The sequence below is a fragment of the Equus asinus genome, chromosome 1 (assembly GCF_041296235.1).
Source record: "Equus asinus isolate D_3611 breed Donkey chromosome 1, EquAss-T2T_v2, whole genome shotgun sequence".
Lineage (NCBI taxonomy): Eukaryota > Metazoa > Chordata > Mammalia > Perissodactyla > Equidae > Equus > Equus asinus.
The window spans coordinates 208,711,501-208,735,529 of record NC_091790.1 but is presented as its reverse complement, the minus strand read 5'-3'; the positions used below and the strand labels follow the sequence as shown (position 1 = coordinate 208,735,529).

Below are 24,029 nucleotides of genomic sequence, written 5' to 3'. Positions count from 1 at the left end.
GTGCAAGCAGGTCTTAAAGGACATTCTGAGACAGCAACTCCTGCAAGCAAGTGAGAGGGGACTTGACATGGTTGCTGGGCAAGAGTGCTAACTTGAAAATCCTCAACATGAGTTTACTTCGGAATAGCCAAAAGGGTTGCAATTTAGGCCGGGTATGCTATGGCGACCCACAGGCAAGTCCAGAGGACAAAGGAGGAGCTGCTTTTATAGAGAAAAGGGGGAGAGGGAGGGGCTGTCCTAAAGGAAAGTCCACTGGGGGAGAGGCATGGTTCAAGCGTCAACAGCTTCTCATTGGCTGGGCTGTGGCGTTTCTCATTGGCTGGCATGTGTCACTTCTCATTGGCTGAGCTGTGGCATTTCTCATTGGCTGAGCTGTGGCGTTTCTCATTGGCTGAACTGCATTGTTTCTCATTAGCTGAGCTGCATTGTTTCTCATTGACCAGGCTGTGTTGTTTCTGATTGGCTGAGTTGTGGTGTTTCTCATTGGCTGAGCTGCGTTGTTTCTCATTGGCTGAGCTGCGGCATTTCTCATTGGGTGACCTGTGGCGTTTCTGATTGGCTGGGATGTTGCCAGGTGGAGAGGGAAATCTTCCTTGAGTAGTAAAGTAGAGGTACTTCCCCGCTACTTAGGAGATGCAAGTGCTTGTCTCTTCCCCTTTGGAGAAATTGACAATGTGAGATGGGGGTGAGAGCTCCCCGTTCAGGCCTTCCTGACTGCAATTTAGTTAAGGTTTCTTTTATTAATTTCCAAAGGAGCTTATGTCTTGGCCTATGGCTCCCTATTACCTGTGCCATAGGCACCAGGCGGTGAGCTTATCAGCTTCTTTTCCTGGACAAGCAGATCCGTCCTACCCTTGGCTGCAAGCGGTGAGCCCAGACCTGGTATCCGTCCTCCATGGGGCGTGCTCAGCCCTTTTGCACAGGGAATCGCACTCTGGCTGTGCCTGACCTCCTAGAGCGGGGCGCCCAGTCTTCACCTTACACCCCTTCCTGAGTGTTTCCCGAAGGGAGTCATGCAATCTAGGGTTCGGCAGGTGTCCTACAGAGCCTGCTGGCCCAGTTCCCAGGGGGAGGGGGCGGTGGTGGGCCTCCAGCTTCCAATTACTTCTGCGTTTTCTTTAATTATTGTTCAAATAAATCTACATCCTCATTTCCCATTTTCAAACTTTTACTTTTAGAGACAGTACAGTATAAAAACACAAAACTGAAGGGAATGTTCCTGCAACTGCCTCCCAATTAGCCAGGCCCCCTTTTTCTGGAATTCATGACTCAGGCCCCTGCAGCATCCTGTTTAGTTCTTGGCTGGCCAGGCCCTTAGCTCTGCTCCACCCTGTTGCTTTTGCCCAGAATAGCTGTGAAATGCTTGTTGTAGTCAGCACCATATTAGGTTCCTAGCCAGTGACCTGTTGTTTCAGCTTATTCCACCAGTTACAATTATTATGACTAAATTACAAATTTTGTATTTTATTATTTGGCAGAATATTTCTGGAAGGATATTCAGAAAACTGATAACAGCAGTTTCCTTTAAATTTGACCCATGTGATTGTATTTTTTGTCTGCTACAAAATAAAGTTTTAAAAAACTGAACTTTACACTCGGTCCATTATCAAAGTATTTTAGCCAAATTTTAAACCTTTTAGCCTATATGTTCCAAACAGCTTCAGCCTTAGTTTGTATTGGCTTGCCATGGAGTCCAATTTTAATTCTATAAACCTCTTCCTATTACCACATTGTAAAGTTTTAAGAAGAGAGATTATCTAATACCTCATCCATTCATTTATTCAGAAAACACTTTCTTCAAGCATCTAAAACGTGCCAGACTTGCACTGAGGACTAGGACTGAATAAGACGCAGTCTTGTCCTCCATTGAGGGGTTGGCAGGGAGGAGGAGGGCTCAGAGGCTGCATCCCAGGGTGCGTGGGGGTTGGGAAGTGCTCCTGAAAAGGTGAAGAGGAGAGGAGTTTTTGAGGAGGCTGGGAACTATTCAGTTGGGGAAAGGCACACTGTTGCATTCAGCGGCTGACAGGCAGGCCTCCGTGTGCTTCCCTCGCATGGACCCACCCTGAAGGAGGTACCATTACTGTCCCCATTTTACATGTGAGGAAACTGAGGCTCAGAGTCATTAAGTAGCCTGTCCAAGGTCACAAGCCTCGCTGGTAGCGAAGCCAACCGCCCAGGCAGTGTGGCTTCAGAACCCGCCTTGTTTCATCAATTTCGCATTCAGGAGGCGGAATACCAGGAAGAGTTAACTGAGTGGATGTGGAGATGAAGAGTGAGGAGGGAGCAGGATTCAGTGGAGATGAGGGGCAGCGGGGACTTCCATTCTGGACACAGTGGGTGTGCAGCGAGCTGTAGAAAGTTCCAGAGCTCCAAGAATGTGCACATAGAAGTCATTGGTTCCCAGGTGAGAGCGGACAGCTAGGCCGGGGTGACAGTGCTCAAGGAAGAGCCCAGTGTGAGAAGAAAGGGCGCCCAAACTGGGGGCTTGGCATTCACAGCATGCAGGGGGTGCTGCACAGAGGGGCGGGGTTGGCACCTCAGTGTGAGATGCCTAAGTGGCTACACTGACCCCATGGGTCTGAGCTCCTCATGCTGTTTGTGGGCCCCCTCTGCTGCCCCACTGCCACACACTTCCTGACAGACCAGTCTCCCCACTCCCGAAAAGCTATAATTTTATGTTACCTATTGAAACGACAGTATTTTGGATCTACTGGGTTTAACAAGGCACATGATTAAATTTTGTTTCACCTATTTATTTTCACTTTTCTAGGGGGGCTACTGGAGGTCCACAGTCACATCTGTGGCTCAGGTTATATTTCTATCGGGCAGCGTTGTGCTAGGACGGGAGCAACCACCCTCGACCTCACTGAGACCCCCAGTTAGCGTGGGTTCAGTCGAGAAAATAGAATCCACCCTGGAGGTTTCAAGCATCAGTAGCTGTGAGGGGTCATGTCCTCACAGAGGGCTGTTGGGGCACGGAGGTGGGAGGTCATGCAGACAACAGGTTGAGCACAAAGGGTTTTGCTGGCAATGGACTGAGGATCCCAGTGCAGAGGGGAAGGATTCCCGACGTCAGGTTGAGTGGGAGAAGGGAGAGAGTAGGTATATGGCAGAGGCTTGTGGGAACTGGGACGCAGGAGAAGAGGGGTGGTCTCAGAATGTGGGCTTTGTGTAGTGACCAACATGAACAGAACAAGAGGCACAGTGAGCACAGTGCACCATCAAGATAGGGGACATGGGTTTCTGGGGCCCTCCTTTTCCCTCTCAAGAGGAAAAAAAGCTAAAGCCTAATGAGATGAAGTCTTAGCCCGGTGAGTTGGTTCATGCTGGACCCAGAGGGGACAGTCTTCTTCCAGGTCCTCACTCCAGTTGGAGGACAGGAGGACTAGGATGAGTCCAGGCAGGGCCCACGGGCCACGATCTTAGGAGACACATTCTTTATTTCTTAGTAGTTTATGAAACTCTTTCAGACTTTTCCAGCAGAGGTAATTCCGATTTGGCTGATTGGCTTAACAATGAGACCAGGATTTACCGATTGCATTGTTAGCAGACATTTTCTATAAATTAAGTGAGTTAAATATGCAGCTCTCCAAGGTGTGGGGAAAACGTATATAAAGCAAACAATAAAGGCATTTTTATTAAAAAGAACTGTAGGGGACCAGCTCATAGCTGAGTGGTTAAAGTTTTGCACACTCTGCTTTGGCAGCCTGGAGTTCACTGTTGGATCCTGGGCACAGACCTGCTCCACTCTTCAGCCTTGCTGTGGATGTGACCTACATACAAAGTAGAGGACGATGGGGCCACCCTGTGGCGCAGTGGTGGAGTGCACAGGTTCTGCTTCAGTGGCCCAGGGTTTGCCGGTTCAGATCCCGGGTGAGGACATGGCACCACTTGGCAAGCCGTGCTGTGGCAGGTGTCCCACATATAAAATAGATGAAGATGGGCACGGATGTTAGCTCAGGGCCAGTCTTCCTCAGCAAAAAGAGGAGGAATGGCAGCAGATGTTAGCTCAGGGCTAATCTTCCTAAAAAGAAAAAAGTAGAGGTAGATTGGCACAGATGTTAGCTCAGGACCAATCTTCCTCACAAAAACAAAAACAAAAACAAAAATGCAAAAAAAACTGTATCGACAGAAGTGCCTTGAAAGAGTAACTGATATAATTAATAGTGATTTAATGTATCTGGGTAAAGTTTTTCCCATAAACTTCCTAGAAACTGAGAAAGTGAATGATTCCAAGTGACTGGCTAGAAAATATTTTTGAATTTCAGGCAACTTCCCAGTCTTTGCTTTCAACAAAAATTGAAGAAAAGCCCAATCAGATTAATAGCTGATACAAATTAAATTTAAAAAATTGATGATAGATCAGTGTGTGGTTTTTGTATTTAACTAAAACATATTCAAGGAATTGAGTGACATTGCTATTAATTTTTTTTCATTTCTGTCTCCTTATTTGTGTGAACAAGTTTTCTGAGTATTTACATCTATAAACATGAAAAATCAGAATCAAATATTCATCCTTGGAAACATGAATTTATTGAAAAAATAGTGTTAACCATAGCATTGAGGTGTGTTTCAACAAAATTTTAGTTTTATATTTAGTAAGTACTTAAAATTTATGATTATTTATATGGTTTTGATCTATTTGTATCTCTAATAAATGTAAAAACATTTTCAATCCAGAGCATTGTGGTCATAAGATATTAAAAATACCAGTTTATATATTTATATATATATTTTGCTGGAGACATGATCTGCAATAACTGCATAACAAAAATTGATGTTACGGTTAGGACAGAATTACGTGGGAGTCACGGAATGGAAATATGAGTTCAAGAATTCCAGGTATCCAATTATTAAGAGTATTCAGATTTCGCTGGAAGTATATAAAGAGGGATGTCACAGTATTAAGAGTCAATCTTTACAATTATATCAAAGATTGAATCCGTGTCAGTCATTCAAGCCAATGATAAATTTACACGCCAGACAAAATGCCAGGATCCGAGCTCACGTGGAAGAGGCGGGGCCGCAGCGTGTGGGCGGAGCCCGAGCGTGTGGGCGGGGCGGGCGTGAGGGCGGGGCCCGAGTGCGGGAGGGGCGAGCCTCTCGCCCCCAAGCGGCTCCGCCCAGGAGTCCCCGGATCTCGCGAGAGCAGCGCGTGGTGACGCGCGGGCGGGCGGGCGCGCCGCGGGCGCCGGCGGGCGGGTTTGAATCTGGTCCGAGCGCGGGAAACGGCGGGTCCGGGGGACGAGGTGAGCGCCGTGGTGCCGGCCGACGGAGGGCTCGGGTTAGGGCGCCAAGAAACGGCGGGGGTCGGGCGCGTCGAGTCCCCAGCACCGCAGCCTCCGCGTGGGCCGCGATCCCGACTTGCGGCTCTGAGGCGGCCCCGGGAGAGGCGGGCGCCCGGGTCCTGGGCGCGCTGACGCCCCGTGACTTCCCTCCGGGACTGACCCCGGAGAGGACCCCTAGCCCTGGACCCGGGGACTGACCCCAGAGAGGACGCCCAGCCCTGGACCCTGGGTCTGACCCCAAAGAGGACCCCCAGCCCTGGACGCGGGGACTGGCCCCCAGAGAGGACGCCCAGCCCTGGACCCGGGGACTGACCATAGAGAGGAACCCCAGCCCTGGACGCGGGGACTGACCCCAGAGAGGACCCCTGCCCTGGACCCGAGGACTGACCTCAGAGAGGACCCCTGCCCTGGACCCGGGGACTGACCCCAGAGGGGACCCCTGCCCTGGACCTGAGGAGAGGATCTCAGAGAGGATCAGTTCCCTGAGCCCTTGTGTCCTGGGGGAACCTGTCGCCAAGCATCTCTCATCCTTTGTGGGAGGGCTGGAACACAGCCTGCAGGCGGTGACAAGGTGACAGGGATCTCCTTGTTAGTGCTCGTCTTACCTCAGTGCCAGACCTCCTGCGTGAAGAGCACCCTGCAGTGGGGACAGATAACTGCTGGTGAGATGATCCCTCTCCTTGGAAGTGGCATCTGGCTGGAGGGGGAGGGCTTGTGTGCGAATAGTACAGTAGTGCACTTTGAGAGAGAGACTGAGTTGAAAAGGGAGTACCCTAAAGAACTGTAGTCGCCAGTGTCAGAGAGGACAGGGCAGCGTGGTCACAGACGTGGTCTGGTGGAAGGAGATTAGTGTGAAGGCTAAAGTGCCAAGGGAAGTGCTTGGAAAGAGAGGCAACCGGAAAAGTTACGAGGGTTCCCGAAAGTGGGGAGGGTTCACAAACTTGCCACTTTAGGCTGTTTGGTTCCGTGTGCTTGGCTGCACCTTTTTGGAAGGTTGTTTGTTTTTAACTCGTGAGCTGGTACTAGCCATTGTTAGTTGTCCAGCTTGTTGCTGGCTGCCCTCCCCGCCCGCTCGGCCAGTAGGAAGCTCTGCTTCACAGCTCAGACATCTGAGTTGAGACGTGAGGCGGCCAGACTTCATGGTGTTGCTTGGGGAAGTTATTTTTTTGGTTTAATTTAGACACTAAGATCTGGGGTTCTGTATTTAGGATGACTCTCTATCCCTGTAATTATTGCCGTTGGTACCAATAATTTTCCATATTGCTCTTTTAAAGCGGTGCAGGAGGTTTTCAGTTATTTTTAAAGGGAGGGGTCCTGTTGTGTGCATGTTCCATCATTTTGCTATTACTTCATCTTTGGGTTGATGTCAAACAGGGCAGTGCTAGCACCAGGTGGTGTAATGGAAAATAGGATTTATTAGGGGAAACACAGGCAGGGAAGGAGGTTGCACACAATCCCCTGAGCTCTTGTTCCTCGCAGGGGTGGGGAGGAGCGTGCTGTGGTTGGGCGCACCCAGTGCAGGTGCTAACAAGCTCCCAGGGGACCCCAGTGCCACACTGCATAACGAGGTGCCTGACTGGGATTCTTGATGGAGAGATGGCGCTTTGGAAAGGGCGGCTCAGGGTTCAGTGGCTGGGCCAGCCCGCTCTTTGCTGAGCTGACTCGCACCTGCCTGAGCATCTTGCTAAGGTACTAACAGGGGAGGGGAGGCACGCCTCCTGGAGCCCCTCAGTCCTCTTTCCTTATTGGCAGCTTCATGAACAGTTGATAATAACACGATGTGATATTGATACTCGCCTCAGTAAAGAAAATGAGCACATTATTCTTTAGATATTGTAACTTGTTTTATGCCAGAGTATTGTTAGAAACTGTCTACCATAGGTGGTACAGGAATTTTCTTGCAGTTTTGAATGTTAGTAACAAATTACATTTTCTAGGAAGAGGTATATTTACAAATGTTGGTTTCAGTATGATTTTGTTTTCCACAGAGTAAATGCCTTATGAAGAACAGTTTCGTTTGTCATGGAAAAACGTGAGACATTTGTACAAGTGGTATCTAAGGAGCTGATTGAAGAATTTTTGCAATTCATTCAACTTGATGTAAGTATTGTGTTTAGCTTTATTGTGATTTTGACTGTTAATGTAAAACATTTTCTAAAATCATTATGTCTACAAATGAAATATAGTCAGTTCAGTGAATCCTTAGGAACCAAGCTTTATTTAAAAAAAAACTATACTCAAATAGACCTGGTGATGGGCAGCTATTCACAAATTGTGTTTCCTCCTTTCTTTTAAGAAGGATGTGGTAAGGATGCTGAGTGATGGACGTGAAGTCATTCTATTTACCTAACAACTGTTTATTGATCTCTTGCTGTGTGTGTGGCATAGTGAGGAAAACAGATACTTTTTTGTCCACAGTTATTTACAGTGTTGTGGTGGATCCAGGCATGTAAATACAGCAGAGTGTGGGCTTGGCTGGGGCGGGGATACAGGTGGGACCCCAAATCCAGCCATGGAATGGTTCCCATCCCAGTGGGAAGGCTCTGGGAGCTCAGAGCTACAAGGTACACAGAAGTCAGCCAGTCAAAGGGATGTGGGGAGGGGCCCCGTTAACCAAAGGGGTAACTTTACAGACTGAGGAAGGCAGGTTGTGTTTGAACCTGAAGATGTTCGTAGGGCTGGAGTGTAGAAATGTGAGGTGAGGACTGGGCAGGAGCTGAGCCCTGGGGATGAGACCTAGATTACATCAGGCCTGCTTTGCCGTTTTAAGAAGTTGAGACTTTATCCAGAGAGACTTTATCTCTGCTTTATCTTTAAGCAAAGAGTCCCCTGCATGCAAGAGAACAAAAGAGGGAGAGAAAACTAGTGGGCCAGAAGAGATAGACAGAAAAATAGGATTTGCCTTTTGGAAATATTGCTTCGGCTGCACATGAAGACGATTGAAGAGAGCCACAGGAGAAGCCAGAGCGTAGTGAAGAGTCTGCCCTTCATAGTGGTGGTCGAATTAGGACACGGAAGTGGGGAGACCTGGGTGCCTTTGTGAGCTGTCAGGTGGTGGGCTGCTGGCACTATTGATTGACTGGATGTGCGTCAGGGGAAGGGTCAAGGAGCATCCCAGGTTCTGACTTGTAGTGCCATTCAACGAGATCATGCACGTGGGAAGAAGACGGACTCAATTTGGAACGTGCTGAATGACTGCCCGAGGGACATGTCCAGGAGATATCTGATAGGCAGGGGTCAGGCCTGGGCTAGAGACAGAAATTTGGACATCGTCAGCTCCAGCTGGAAGCTTAAGTCATGGGGATGCATAGGATCATCTCTGTAGTGTAGTAGGAGAAAAGGGGTCTAGGACAGAGCTCTGAGGAACCCCAACATTTAAGGTACCAACTATAAAATACTTGTGACCTTGGGGCAGAGGATGCATCCCTCACTTGTTCTGATCACGCAGTGAAAATCAGATTAGTGATAATTAGCAATTAGAGAGTGATAACTAACAATTTGCAGTAGGAGTGTAGATGATTTGTATTGATGTGCAATACACACGTGGTTTAAAGTCTAAAAGATTGTTGTAAACTACATACTATAGTGTTAACTAAAATCACAAACTTAAGTTGCTGATGATGAAGCTAAGTTAATATTAATTTAAAATTTAAAGGCAAGAATACAGCACTTGGGTGGCCCAGTCAGCACAGGATCACACTGGTGCTGTGATGACAAAACGTCCTTCTAGGTGCATTCGCATGTGGGGTCCCAGGAGCTGGCAGCTGTTTGGGGTGTGCGTGTTTTGTGTGATCCTGCAGCTCCACTCAGTTTTCTGAATTCTCCTGGGGATGAAATCCCACATAAGCAAAGCAGAAATTTGCCTTTTGCTCAAATTGTTCCCTAATATATCTTTTGCATTGGAACAAATTGGCATTTCAAAACAAGTATTACAGAGCAGAGCCAACTGTGCCATACCCTGTCTTCCCTTTGTTTGAGGGTCAAGGATCAGTGTTGGGAGTAGAGGACTCAGGACTGAAGAGAGTCACCATTTAACTGACACGTCCTGAGTGCCTTCTCCTATGCCAGGCTCTGCTCTGAGGGGTGGGATACAGCATACAAAGCAAAATTTCTGCCCAAATGGAGTTTATGTTCTGTTGGTGGAGGGAGAGAAACAAGAAGACAGGTGTGTATGATAATCAAGCAGGGTAGAGGATGGGAGTGGCGGGTGGTTTTGATAGAGAGCTAGATGGGCCGTGTGGAGGTGGCGGAGAATTCTAGACAGAAGGGTTGGGAGGGCCAAGAGCCTGAGGCAGGCGCACTCGGGGACAGCTCAGGTGTGGACTTCCTGAGAGGAGGAGGCAGGAGTCAGGATGGAGACGTCCCCTTAGAGGGCCCTGGAGGGGCAGGCCTGCCCTCTCCTTTCCTGTTGGAATAATTACAGAGTTAAGGGAAAGTTGCAAGAGGAACACAAAGGAATCCTGAATGCCCTACTGAACTGTGCCGGTCGTTGCTACCCACATATTTTCCTTATCCTTCTGTGTACTCACACGTTCTTCTGAATCACCCAAGAGTCAGTGCAGGCACTGTGTCTCATTATCCCTAAAAATTTCAGTGTGTATTTTCCTAGAACCAAGGTATTAGATAATCACAATAAAATCCTCAAAGTCGGGAAGTTTGGCATTGGTACAATATTTTACCTGCAGTGCCTGCATTCAGTGGTCTTGACTTGTTAGTTTTCTTTAATCTGGAGAGTCTCTCAGCCTTACTTTATTTTTCATGATGTTGACAGTTTTGAAGAGTGCAGGCAGCTATTTTGTGGCATATCCTTCAATTTGCATTTATTTGATGGTCTGGTTATTGTTTTATGTGTTTTGGCAGGAACTACATGAGTGATGTTATGTCCTCAGTGGAGGGACGTGGTGTCAGTTTGTCCCATTATTGGTGGTGGTAGTTTTGATCAGTCTCTGAAGCTGCTCTTTACTCCTTAATTAGTAAGTCATCTGTGGGTGACGAAGGTGAGACTAGGTAAATACCCTGCTCCTCATCAAACTTCTACCCACTGGGTTTAGCATCCATTGATGATTCTTGCCTGAATCAATTATTATTATAATGGCTATAAAATTGTGATTTTTTCCACCTCATATTCCTTCTGTATTTAGTGATTGGCATTCTGTAGCATGCCACTACTATTAGCTAATTGTCTGTTATTTATTTACTCATTATCAGTATGATCTCATTGATTCTCATTTTGTTCAATGGGTTATAATCCTTTGCTGTCACTGTTTTGGTACTCATTGTCCCAGATTGGCTATAGGGAGTCCCTTTAAGCTGCATTCTCTACCCTTTTGATAATGGCCTCTGTTTAGTATATTAAAGAGTAGATGAGGTTGTCTGCTCAGAGTGAGAGGAAGTGGTGGATGGCTCAGAGGTTTTAAGGATAGTTAAGAGGATCTTGGCTAATGGGAGAGGAGGCTGTCTAGAGATGACTAGAGGGTGGGCTTTGAGGGCCCAAGTCAGATTGGGGACTGGAAACTTAAAATGCAGTCACGTGGCATGACCGCATTATTATTATTGTTGCTATTGTTATTTTAGCTCCAGCATACTTTTGTAACCTAGTTATAGGCCTGAAGTTGGTGGACATCTGGACAGATTGATCTTAGGGAGGATTTTGCTAAATTGATTAAATTTTAAGCTCTAAAGATGAGGATACTAGGGCTGAATAGTTGGAGGAAGAATCTGCTACTTTCTGTCTGATAATTCCTGTGCTTTTCCCTTTTAGGAGTGGATTTCAAAAACTGCAACCCAACTCTTGAACTTGTCACTAAGTTAGCTCTTAATCTTTTCTTTTGATGCCATTATAAAAAGGGTAGAACTAACTTTTTGTAGTTGAAATGTAATACTTGCTATTTATTTTACAGAAAGATGCTTCTGACCCTTTCAACTTAAATGAATTACTAGATGAATTATCAAGGAAACAGAAGGAAGAGCTATGGCAACGTCTCAAGAGTTTATTGACAGATGTGTTGTTAGAGAGCCCTGTGGATGGGTGGCAGGCAGAGGAAGCCCAGGGTGAAGATAATATGGAAACAGAGTGTCGTGCAAAAATGGTAGCATTGGTCTTTCAAAAATAAAAATTTTTCCCTTTTGTTTGTTAAAAAAATAATTGTTTATTGAGTATAGTTGGATTTTAAGTTAAGGAAAAATTTTAAATTAGAAGTCAAGAATATTAGAAGTGTATTTATTGTAGTTTCACGTTTTCCAGTCCCACCATTATTAAGATACTGTTCAACATTGCTCTTGTTTTCAGACAGCAAACTTGTATTCAACTTAATAAGCTAGAAATGTGGCTTGATTTTTATAAATTTAGTAATTTTTACATTTCTCTTAAAAATTGAGTTTTAAGTTGATTTTAATTTACTCATACTTTGATTTTTTTCATTTATAGAAAAAAAACATAGAAATAATCCATGCAATTACATCTGTGATTCTTGCTTCTGTGTCTGTAATAAATGAAAATGAGAACTATGAAGCCTTACTGGAATGTGCTGTCATATTAAATGGTAAGTTGACTTGTTATAATGCAGCCTATTTAGAAGTGGGGCATCTAAATGAGGCTCTGCAGAAGGGAGCCAGTGGTGAACTAGAGGCAGAAATGAGGCAGGACTAACCCTCAAGCTCTTTACTTCAGCTAGAAAAGGAGGAGGAGTATTTTATGAGCTATCCTGAGTAGTTAGTTTAAGCCACATATGAATGTTTTAGATGGTGAGAATGCTATTGTTTGCAGGTTTTTCAGGAGTGTCTTATTTGACCTACAGGACCAATGAAAAATAGGAAATAATCAGGAAAAATAGTCTGATTATAACTTTCTCCGCTGGTGGTTACTGCCAAGTAGTTTCAATTTAATCAAGCATTTATGACATTGAATTTTTTTCTTTAAATGTGTTTTGAACACGACCTGCGGAATAATTGATGACTCTTAGGAGAGCTTTACTGTACTGAAATTTATATCATGGTACTTTTCAAGTTTTAACTAAACTGTAAAACTGTAGTTATTAATTTAGGAGGAAAACTAGTCTGAGTTAATGAGATGATCTGATTATGAATATTTATATAAAATTATTTTATAGATATAAAAGATGTAAAAGTAATTTTAAGTAATGATTTTTAAGAAAAACCTCCCAAGTACCCTCACCTCTCACTATGTGAGTATAATCGGTTCCGTGTGACAAATTCTCTCATCGAGTTTTTCACTCTCAGCGTCACTTGGATTTATACATCTGTTTAGAATGCTGTTTTATTCAGAATTCTTAAATTGGAATACAGCGTTTTATTAAGAAGTCATCCCTAATCAATACAAAAAAGCTCCGAAATGTCTTGTGAGTGTTACTACCAGTTTGTTTATTTGCACAGTTGCCACATAACTTGCATAAAATGATTAGTGCTAATACTGTAGTTGCTCCCAACTTCCCATTAATTTGGGAATTTTACATTAGTATAATGGCATTCAGATATCTATGGATTATAATTATGAGCACATTATTAATAATTTAATTCTTGAGCTTTTCTGTTAATAAAAGCACTGCAGTTTTTGTATTCATTATAATAGTTGATTTTACTTGTTTTCACCAATGAGCCATACTTTGAGGCCAGCACACTGAGGGATAGTTGTAGTGGATTAGCCATCAGTAGACCTGACCTGGCTCTGGGGTTAAGTGTTCCCATGGGCGTCCTTGCGCTTACACTTGGGTGGCCTCGATGTCTGCCTCTCTTAAATTAAGGGTTTGGGCAATATGACCTCTTTTAGTCTTCCAGTTCTAAAATTCTCTATTCTACTGGATCTGCCTTTATAACAGTAGTAAAACAATTTTTTTAATTAACATCATTTGTATTCTATAAATAATGTATATAAATCTTTGGTGAGTTAAACTAATTTTTGCTTAATGGACCTTTGTAAGTCATAGCGCTCTACACTATTGAACCTGAACTAATACTGATTTACTTTACTAGTTGAACAGTCACTGTGCTCTGTTTCAGGTATTTTATATGCGTTACCTGAATCTGAACGGAAGCTGCAGAGTTCCATTCAGGATCTGTGTGTTATGTGGTGGGAGAAAGGCCTGCCTGCCAAAGAAGACATGGGGAAGACGGCTTTTATCATGCTGTTAAGGAAGAGTCTCGAGACTAAAACAGTACATTTACTTTTTAAAATATATACTTTACTAAAAAGTGCGTGTCTTTATATCAGTTAGGAGTTGTGCTTGCTTGTGAGTGGGCTGACTGCAGTGGCCTCCACAGCAGGGTTTTTGAACTGTAAGCAGTTTGGAGGTGGGCGCTGGGGTGGGCAGCAGCTCCACGTGGTGGTCGTATGCAGGCTGTCTCCTCTTCTCCCTCGGTGTGTGGGCCTTGTCCTCTCTTGTGTTGCTTCATGGTTGCAAGGCAGCTACTCTACCTCTCCCTTTTTTTTTTTTTTAAAGAGTTTATTTTTCCTTTTTCTCCTCAAAGCCCCCCGGTACATAGTTGTATATTTTTAGCTGTGGGTCCTTCTAGTTGAGGCATATGCGACGCCGCCTCAGCATGGCCTGACAAGCGGTGCCATGTCCGTGCCCAGGATCCAAACCGGCAAATCCCTGGGCTGTTGAAGCGTAGCACTCGAACTTAACCACTCAGCCACTTGGCCACGGGGCCAGCCCCAACCTCCGCCTTCTTGTGTGAGTTCCAGGCAGGGGAACAGCAAGGGCCAGACCTTCCCAGAAATTCTCTGCTTATATCCAAGGCCAGAGTCTGTCACCTGGCCACATCTGCAAATGGAGATTGAGCTTTTAAAGGGATACGTTGCCACTGTTAACAAAAGTGGGGATCTTTTTAGGAGCAAAGAAGGGATGAGACACTGAGATAGGCGATTGGGTGTAGCTGCCTGTGTTGGTGTGGTCTTCTGAGAGGCAGATCCCACGAGGGGATTGGACGGGATTGGATGTGCGTGGTGATGGACAGAGGGGGCAGGAGTCGTCTTGGAGAGCCTTCAGACCCAGATTCAGGTGCCACTCCGTGGGGGTGGGCAGAAAGGCAGGTGCGGTGGGACTGTTTCAGACCTCAGCCCAGATCTGAGGAAGTTCCCACCAGGCCAACAGAGAGCGTGTTTGACGATTGGATGTGACTTGGGCTGTTTCTCATCCTTTAATCTTTGGTGTACAGTTCAGAAATCCAGAAAAAGAACAGTTTTTCCCTGATCAAGACAGCAACAGATGCTTATGTTCATCCTAGAAAATTAGACAAATGAAAGAAAGGGAAAATGAGGAAGATAAAAATCATCCACAATTCCACCACCCAAGGTGGTCTTTGTTGTTTTAGGGATATTTAGGAATTTCTCTTTGACTTCCTCCCTTGTAATCTTTATTTCCTTGTGAGAGGTTCCTAGAAATGAAATTCGTAGTTTGAGGCTTGGAGGTTTGAGCTTGGAGCTCTTGAAACACATTGCCAACAACTTTCTAGAAAGCTCGTACCTATTCACATTGCCCCCATCCGTGGGAGGTCTGTCTCACTGTGGCCTCCAAGGAGGATTCGGGTTTATGCAGCCTCAGCTAGCTATCTCACTTTCCCTGCTGGCCATAGAGTGATGAAAAACTCTTGTTTGTGTAAGCCATCATTTGTTTGTCCTTTTTGTTCCCTCCCCAAAGACCCAGTGCACAGTTGTATATCCTAGTTGTGGGTCCTTCTAATTCTTCTGTGTGGGACGCTGCCTCAGCATGGCTTGATGAGTGGTGCTAGGTCTGCGCCCAGGATCCAAACTGGTGAACCCCAGGCCACTGAAGAGGAGTGTGCAAATTTAACCATTACACCACTGGACCAACCCTGTTTATCTTTTTAAAATCCATTTTCCCTGCCATTTTTGTTTAGCTTTTAAATCTAGACTTTATTTAATGTCTTTGTAGTATTCTACAGGTGTGCTCTTCAATACGGTAGCCACTAGCCACATGATGTTATTTAAATTTAAATTTAATTTAAAGTTAAGAAAATTAAGAATTCAGTTCTTCAGTTGCACCAGTCCCATTTCAGTTGCCCCATAGCCTGATGTGGCCAATGGCTACTGCACCAGTTTGTGCAGACTCAGACATCTTCATCATCACCCAGAACACTGCCTGGCAGTGCTGGGTGTCAGTATTTCTATCTGCTTTTGCCTGTGTTTTAAAAAAATGTTCTTGAGAGCTATAAGTGGTATTCACAACTTAAAATCTATTTTCTCTTGTCATTATTTCTTCCTTTTTGATGAATAATCTAGAGTTGTAATTATTTATGATATAAAATATTCTTATCGTTAATTTGAAATGTACCTTATTTAAAAACTCTGTTTTTCTTTTTTATGTCATTCCTAGGGTGTTAACATATGTCGGCTTTGGCATATTCATCAAGCTTTATATTGCTTTGATTATGATTTGGAGGAAAGTAGAGAAATTAAAGATATGCTACTTGAGTGCTTCATAAATGTTAATTATATCAAGAAAGAAGAGGTAAATAGGTTTTTCTTTTTTGGTGTGTTTGAACTGCTTTTGAGTGGATGTTCTCCTGAGCTCATGTGGTTGCTGTTTGTACCCTGCTCAGTGTTTTAATGTTAATGAGAGAGTCAACTTAGCTATCAAGAGCTATTTCGTTTATTATACGTCATTTTTACTGCATGGCAATATTAAGCAAACATTTTACAAGTCATTGCTTATTTCATCATTAAATCAGATGGTAACAGGTGGCATTGTGAATCCTGAAGGAACCATGATTGCATGTTAAATTAAGAAAGATTAAAAATAAGGCTGAGAAAGCACTTCCCCATGGATCAGATCTGACCCTCTACCCTAATTGCAGGTTAATTGGCATATGCTCAAAACCATCATCACACACCATTGTGTATTTCTTTTTTCTACCCATCACCCAAATCCAAAGAGAGGCCTCTGGCCACTGCTGCACTGTCCATTCTGGTGGTCACTCCCACATGTGGCTACTGAGCACAAGAAAGGTAGCCGGTCGAATTGTGACCTTAAGTGTAAAATACATATGGATTTGAAACTTAGGATGAAAAAAGAATGTAAAATATCTCAATACTTTTTATATATTTATTACATATTTAAGTGATGATATTTTGGATATACTGGCTTACATATATTATTAAAATTAATCTTTTACTTTTATTAATTTGGCTACTGGAGAATTAAAAATTAGAGTGGTTTGCATAGTTCCATTGGACGTGGCTGATCTGTGTCTTAGGATTCTTCTGTAGTCATTTACTGAACGTTGATGATATTCCCAGGCTAGGGGTGCAAAGAAGAATATTGTTTATATTGTAGAATATAGCCTTTGTTTTTGATTGCTTGTGGCCTAGCAGACACATATTTGAGGCAGAAGGAGGAAGTCATCCCTCCTCCCAGAGGAGCAGGATGAATACCAGTTCTGAGGCCCACGAATGAAGAAGTTGCTCAAGGTCTCACAGCTAATCAGTGGTAGAGACAGAATTTGACCGATCCACAGTGCACTGTTGCCAGCCAGCTAGGTTAAGGAGCCATATGTGATTACTGACCGTACTGACCAAGACCTTGGGCTCCCAGGGTGTGTTGAGATCCCTGTCCAGTCACTTTATGGGTGGTGACCTTGGTCAGACTAGTTTCAACCTCAGCATCTCCTGTAAAACAGGAGCGACAGTTGCTCTCTCTCAGGACTCCAGTGAGGAGCACATGTGGGCTGCGTGCAGAGCCTATCAAGTGGCGCCTGGCAGGTAATGAGCAGGCCGGAGGTGCTCTGATTGTGCTTATTGCTGTTGTTCCTCATCCTTGTTGGAGAAGGTGCAGATGCCTGACCTGTGCCCTATGCATCTCCAGGGATTGTTATGAAATTTGGGAAGAGTAAAGAAGTGAAGAGTGGATTCAGACAAACTTTGTTTGTATTGACTTAGACGTTGGCAGTTGATGAATTGCATTTGTTTAACTTATAGGTATGTGTCAGTACATAGCATAGACATAAATACACACGTGTGCATGTTACTACTTCCTTTTCTTAAGAATTGGTATGCTCTTTTGAATTTAAGATATCTAAACTTAGTTTCCTAATCAGTCATTAATTTAGTCAGGTCAGTTTCTGGTCATTCTGGGTAAACAATAAATATCTTGTACTCTACTGGCAAATTACTTCCAGTGAATACTTTTGTTTTTAACTTGGCTGTTTCAAGCATGGTTCCCCTGCCATTTGTACCAGTGTGTGGCATTTCTGTAGGACTCCAGAGACAGTAGTGGTGTGCTGGTGAGTGACGAAGAGAGAATGGTGCTGTTCACTGGGAGGATTCTTGGCAGATGTATTTCATGCACTCTCCAGAGTGTAAATACTGTATTTTTGCTTTTATGGTCATCTGTGTAATCTAGTAGCTTGCATATAAATTAACATTACATGATATATGTATGACATTTATAGCTTAGGGACTGCATGTATTTGAGAATTGTAGCTTGCAAACACTTAGCCTCTTAACTTTACAAGTCCTCAATTTTCTTATGTGTAAAAGATGACATGAACTGGTGTTCAATTCCATTCCCACCCCAAAATGCTGGATTTCAAGCATTCTTTGATTTTAGGTTATGTAGATATCCATGACAGAGCCAGAATGACAGGACCATTTAACTTAGCTGCTGGGCAGCATGGTAAATGTCTGTCTGTGTAATCCTGTGGTGGAGCAAGGGAGGAGCTCAAGGGTGTCTGCTGCTCGACCCTCAAGAGGGGAGGCCCAAGCCCTGCTGCCTGGCTGTCTCTCTGGGACTCCCACTGCTGTCCCCACACAGGAGCTGCCACCGGAGGTGCTTTTCCCAGCACAACTTCAGTGTGTAAATTCTAAGTTATAATTATGTACACTTCCTTTCTTAGGAATAGCAAACTTTAGCATTATTAAACATCCAAAAAGGATTCTTGGTTTGTTTTCTAGTTACTGGGAACTTTTTATTTGGTTGCAATTTTAACATTATATCCTATATCCTATTTTTTAATTTATAGGGGAGAAGATTTCTTAGTTCTCTCTTCAATTGGAATATAAGTTTTATTAAAATGATCCATGGGACCATTAAGAACCAGTTACAGGGATTACAAAAGTAAGTATTAAAAGTAATTAATATTTTGTGGTATCTTAATCTGGTTTTGAAAGATCCTATTTGACCTGACCTTCAAGTTATATTAATGTGTTAGAAGCTTTAGAAATTATCTCTTAATTATTTATTATGTAGTGTTGTATCACTGGATAGTTTTTTTCCTGCTATAGGAGATCATTCTTTTTCAGTAGTGACATTGAAATTAGGATTTTAATTGTGGTAGTTCTATAAATAGATTATCTACCAGTTAAATCTCAGCCTCAATCCCAATCAAGCCTGTGTCACTACACTTCTGATACCGTTTGAAGTGGTGCCTCCTGGCCGATTTGCCCGGAGTGTGGTGTGAAGAGCCCTGTGGGGAAGTCTCAGATGCACTCTGGCCGAGCTCCCAGCCTCCTGGACCCAACAGTGGTCAAGCTGTCATGGCCTGTTCACTGTTTGCCAGGGACAGGGCTGGGCGCTTAATCTGTTCTGGGCTGAGTGCTCAGTCTGCTTTTTAAATTGCATCCTCACACTCTCAAGGTGAGCTTGCTTCCTGGACCTCCCTCTGTCAGGCAGCTGTGTAAATACTGGCTTGGAATTTGGTTCTGGATTTCTACTTGCAAAGCTCCTGCTGTTTACTAGAATGCTTCCTCCTGTCTCTTTATTTGCAGAGTATTTGGATTGAACCGAGAGATTTCTAAACCATGATCCTGAAATCCATTCTGGTATTTTAGGGCTGTCCGAACCTGAGGGAATTAATAGCCTGGAAAACCCAAAATGACTCCAAGTCAAAAATTTATTTATATTTAAATGTTTTTTACCTAAGAGTTTGGTTCTGGGCTTGTATTCTCATAGTTTGACAGAAAATAAAAGTTCTGAGGAAGCCTTGACTGAGAAGGAAGAAAATAGTTTGATAATTCAGTTGTTCTTCTCAAAACTTTCTCCTTTTTCTACTTTCTGCTACTATAGATAGTTTGCAAAGCTCTAGTCTAAATCGAATCTCTTCTTCCCTAGGATAGAAGAGTAATCTGAAATGATATACGTTAAAAGTATAATTCTGTGAACTTGTATTAAAAGTTTTTAATTTTTATTTAAATAGATCTTTGATGGTACACATTGCAGAAATTTATTTCAGAGCTTGGAAAAAGGCTTCAGGGAAAATATTAGAGGTATGTTCATTTTGTTAAATGTTTACACATTATTATTATTTTCTAGTTAATAAATAATCATGGAAGGGTCTATGTTGGTGCTGTCTGTCAAAATAAAGCCAAATAATAAGAACCTGTGTCACAGAGATGTGACATCGTCTTCACTCTCCCTCATGTTCCTTTTCCTGCTTGAGTACAGCCCCAAGATACCTATGACTCGGTGAGATATGCACGCAGTTTGAGTGAAATCGGGATTTTACCCTTTATCATTTTGGTAGCTCTAGACCTCTACTGTCCGGCCACGTGTATTGGCTGTTTGAAATCTGGCCAGTCTGCATTGAGATGTGCTATAAATGTAAGAAACATACCAGACTTTTTTTTTTTTAAAGATTGGCACCTGAGCTAACAACTATTGCCAGTCTTGTTTTTTTTTTCCCTCCTGCTTTTTCTCCACAAACCCCCCAGTACCTAGTTGTATATTTTAGTTGTAGGTCCTTCTAGTTGTGATATGTGGGACACCACCTCAATATGGCCCAATGAGTGGTACCATGTCCGTGCCCAGGATCCGAACCAGCGAAACCCTGGGTCACCGAAGTGGAGTGCGCGAACTTAACCACTCGGCCACAGGGCTGGCCCCAGAAACATTCCAGATTTTGAAGATTGAGTGTGGAAAAGGAAGAATGTAGAATATCTCATGAATATTTCTTTAAAATATTGATTACAGGGGCTGACCCTGTGGCCTAGTGGTTAAGTTCGGTGTGCTCTGCTTTGGTGGCTGAGGTTTGGTTCCTGGGTGCAGACCTACACCACTTGTTGGCGGCGGTGCTGTGGCGGCAACCCACATATGAAATAGAGGAAGGTTGGCACAGATGTTAGCTCAGGGTGAACCTTCCTCAGAGGAAAAAAAAAAAAAGATATATACATAGAGAGAGAGAGATTGCATGTTGAAATGATAGTGTTTTGGATATATTGGGCTAAGCAAAATATATTATTGACGTAATTTTACCTGTTTCTTTTTTCTGCCTTTTTTTGGTGAGGAAGATTGTTCCTGAGCTAACATCTGTACCAGGCTTCCTCTATTTTGTATGTGGGACGCTGCCACAGCATGGCTGGATGAGCAGTGTGTAGGTCCATGCCCAGGATTCAGACTGGCAAACGGTGGGCCACTGAAGCAGAGCATGCAAACCTAACTGCTGTGCCATTGGGCGGCCCCTCTTTTCTCCGTTTTTAATGTAGCCACTGGTAAATTTAAAATTGCATTTGTGGCTCACATTCTGTTTCTGTTGGACAGTCCTACTTGGGAACCTCAAGCCACCTCTGCCGTTACATGATTTTTGAGAATTTAAAGACAGTCATTTTGAATATGGCTAACCTTTAATGACTGTGTAATATCTATATGATGAAGATATGACTATATAGTTCACAATCATAATGAAACATTCAAAGGCCCTTTTGGGAAAAAGATCAAAAGAAGGTATCTTTGATATCTCTTATATTTTTCTAATACTAGGTTCTCAAATGTTTTCTTTCCCTCTGAGAGTAAAATTTTTACTCTTTAAGTCAAAAAAGTGTCTTTCCTCTTTGGGAGCAGGCCCTGACCTGGGGGGAGTTGCTGTGCAGGCTGAGGGGGAGGTTACCTGATGCTTGAAGTTTGTTTCTGCTCTCCTGCCCAGTGTAAGCTTGGTTGATATTGCCAGGGTTTATCTGACCTCTACTTCTAGGAAACAAAAAATTATCTCTTGTACTCCCCTGCTGATAACTCATAGAATCGTTTTACAGTGTGTAATTTTTAAGCAAAAGCGTAAAACCAGGACATTGTTATGCACTTTTTGCATTGTTTTATTGCTGCATGAAACTTGTTCACATGAAGGAATATTTGTCCCCCTTTTTTCTGATAGTGATTTAAAAAAATGGGAGTTTGTAATTAAAAACTTAATTATTTGACTAGATACGTACCAAATTAGTACAGTAATTTGTACTTCTTAGTTTCACTCCCTTCCCTATTTCCTCTCTTGCTTCAAGTTTTTTTTTTTTTTTTTTTTAAAGATTTTATTTGTCCTTTTTCTCCCCAAAGCCCCCTGGTACATAGTTGTGTATTTTTAGTTGTGGGTCCTTCCAGTTGTGGCATGTGGGATGCCACCTCAGCATGGCTTGATGAGTGGTGCCATGTCCGCACCCAGTATTTGAACTGGCAAAGCCCCTGGCCGCTGAAGCAGAGGTTGCGAACTTAACCGCTCAGCCACGGGGCTGGCCCCCATGCTTCAAGTTTTTAAAGCAAATTCTAGACATGACATCTCATTTCCGTGTCCATAAGTATGCATCTCTAAAAAATATGGTTATGCAATGCCATTATCCTGCTTAACAAAATTAGCCGTAATTTGTGGGTATTTTTTAAAATAATCAGGCCCTGTTTAAATTTCTCTGCTTTGTTTCGAAAACATCTTTTTACAGTTTTTTTGGAATTGGGATTCAAGTCCCCCTGGTATTTGCTTGTTATATCATTTAAATCTCTTAGAGCATTCCTTGTTCCCTCCTTTTCTTTTTTTCAAAACCTATGCTACTGGTATGTTCAAGAAGCTGGGTCGTCGTCCAGTAGAATGTCCACATTCTGGTACTTAACTCTACAGCTTCGACTTTTGTGGCACAGACACTTGACAGGTGGTGTGAGTGTCTCATATTTCATGACAAGTCAGACAGTGTGTGGTTCCCCGTGTCGTGGTGCTGAGATTTATTGGTGGCTTCGGGTGAAGGAAATATTTTCAGAGATAAAGGAGAAGAGGTTGATATCAGTAGCAAGCCTTTCCTATGTCCTTCCCTAGCTCCATGCAACCCCGTCATGAGGGCAGGGTCCAGGGTGACAGAGCCTGTGGTCCGTGGGGCTTTGGGCTGCTCCTGGCAGTTGACCTGCCTCAGTGGCTGCACTCTGGAGGCCCCTCAGTGTTCTAGGTTAGCCAAGGAGTGCCCACACCTCACCCCATCCCGGCCCTCCCCTTGGCAGCCCTGAAGGGTCTTGTTTCAGTCGGTTTGGAGTCCTGGCCCCACCTCAGAGGTCATTCCGTGTCTGTTCTGGGGAGGCTCTTGGAACAGATCCAGTCTTCTGGGATTGTCAGTGACTTAGAGGGGGCTCCCTGGCCACACGCCCTCTCTGAGCTGTCTGGCTGGAACTAGCCTTGAGTGGTAGGGGTGAGCTTACCATGCTGCTTAGCACAAATTTGGTATTTCATCAAATTAGATAGAAGGAACTAAGCATTGTCTTTGGTATATGAGAACTAAAGGAATTCTAGGAGGTGGAGACTTAAAATAGAAAAGCTCTCATGAGAGGATCCAGTTTTTTCTCTCAAGGACTGGAAGGTGAATAGATCAGATTCTTCTTTTGTACTAAAGCTGCTGCACTGTGCTGTCGTGCCGGAACGCACACACACACCTGGTGCTTACCTGCGTTTGTCATTGCAGACAATTGAAAATGACTGCATCCAGGACTTCATGTACCATGGGATTCACCTTCCGAGGAGGTCCCCAGTGCACTCCAAAGTGCGCGAGGTGAGTGAGGCACTTTTCCGGAATTGACTGTGCGCTTCTTAAATAGTGTCTCATCTTTCTTGTGTTTTGATAATTGTTTTTGTTAAATTTAAAAATTAAGTTAAGCTTTCACAGGCATCAGTTAAAAGGACTTCTCAGAATTGTGATCTTTGGCATCTGGCAGTTTTATCTTGCCACGAAAGTCTTAATTAGGAGAGCAAAGACTGTTAAGGTGTCAGAACTTTATTCAAGCAATCTTTAATTAAATTCTTTGACATAAAAGTGTTCAGAATCATCACTTTCTGAGAGTATACTTTTTCCAAAAAAGAGGATATTTGAAATTATTTTTATTTACTTTCATACATTAAATTTCCATTTTGGTATTCTGCAAACCAAATGGAATAAATGTTTTGATAGCTCTCTTAGTGAAATTTTGTTTTTAAAAGGTAATCTCAGAATTTAGATGTACATTTTATCCCTATATTATTAGTAGTCTAACTAAATCAGGCTCTGCTATCAGTGTGATTATTACGCCGAGAGGTGTTTGATAGTCATAATGACCCTGGCAGGAGAAACTGGAGAAACTGGTCTGTTGTGTTGATCAGTTTCCTCACTCCAAGGTGATGCCTTCTCTGCTTGTGGTCAGTTTTGGCAACTATGTGTCAAGAAGCTAGGTGAACAAAGACTACCTCTTTACCTTTTTGTATGGTGAAATTGCTATTATTTGTAGAATATAAATATACTAAGTATATTAGTATATTTTAGTATATAGTATATAGTAGGATATTATATTATTTGAATGGATACAAAAACTTTTCTTTTAATGTTATTGATGATTTAGTTTGAGTTATCCAGAGATAAAGAACCCAGAGATAAATATATCCAGTTGCCCTCCCGGCCCCCAATTCCCAGTGTGGCTTGAGTAAGTTTTAGGTCCATTTGGGTCATTATTTCACATATATGATTTGATGTTTCAGAATCTATTTAGTCATAACGATGGCATC

General features: G+C 43.3%; 1 protein-coding gene across 2 annotated transcripts in view; it reads left to right on the top strand.

The window, feature by feature from the left end:
• Positions 1 to 5,124: 5,124 nt before the first annotated feature.
• Positions 5,125 to 24,029, top strand: part of NCAPG2 (non-SMC condensin II complex subunit G2) — a 72,262-nt gene continuing 53,357 nt past the window's right edge. Inside the window, exons 1-9 of one of the 2 annotated variants that reach the window (XM_014830489.3) lie at positions 5,125 to 5,249; positions 7,277 to 7,388; positions 11,189 to 11,377; positions 11,716 to 11,830; positions 13,305 to 13,459; positions 15,641 to 15,775; positions 18,285 to 18,379; positions 19,458 to 19,527; positions 22,960 to 23,046. In XM_014830489.3, the coding sequence (XP_014685975.1) occupies positions 7,311 to 7,388; positions 11,189 to 11,377; positions 11,716 to 11,830; positions 13,305 to 13,459; positions 15,641 to 15,775; positions 18,285 to 18,379; positions 19,458 to 19,527; positions 22,960 to 23,046 (924 nt within the window). In that variant the 5' untranslated portion in view covers positions 5,125 to 5,249; positions 7,277 to 7,310. Of the gene's footprint in view, positions 5,951 to 7,276; positions 7,389 to 11,188; positions 11,378 to 11,715; positions 11,831 to 13,304; positions 13,460 to 15,640; positions 15,776 to 18,284; positions 18,380 to 19,457; positions 19,528 to 22,959; positions 23,047 to 24,029 lie in introns of both variants that reach the window. The other variant, XM_014830490.3, reaches the window with a different exon arrangement.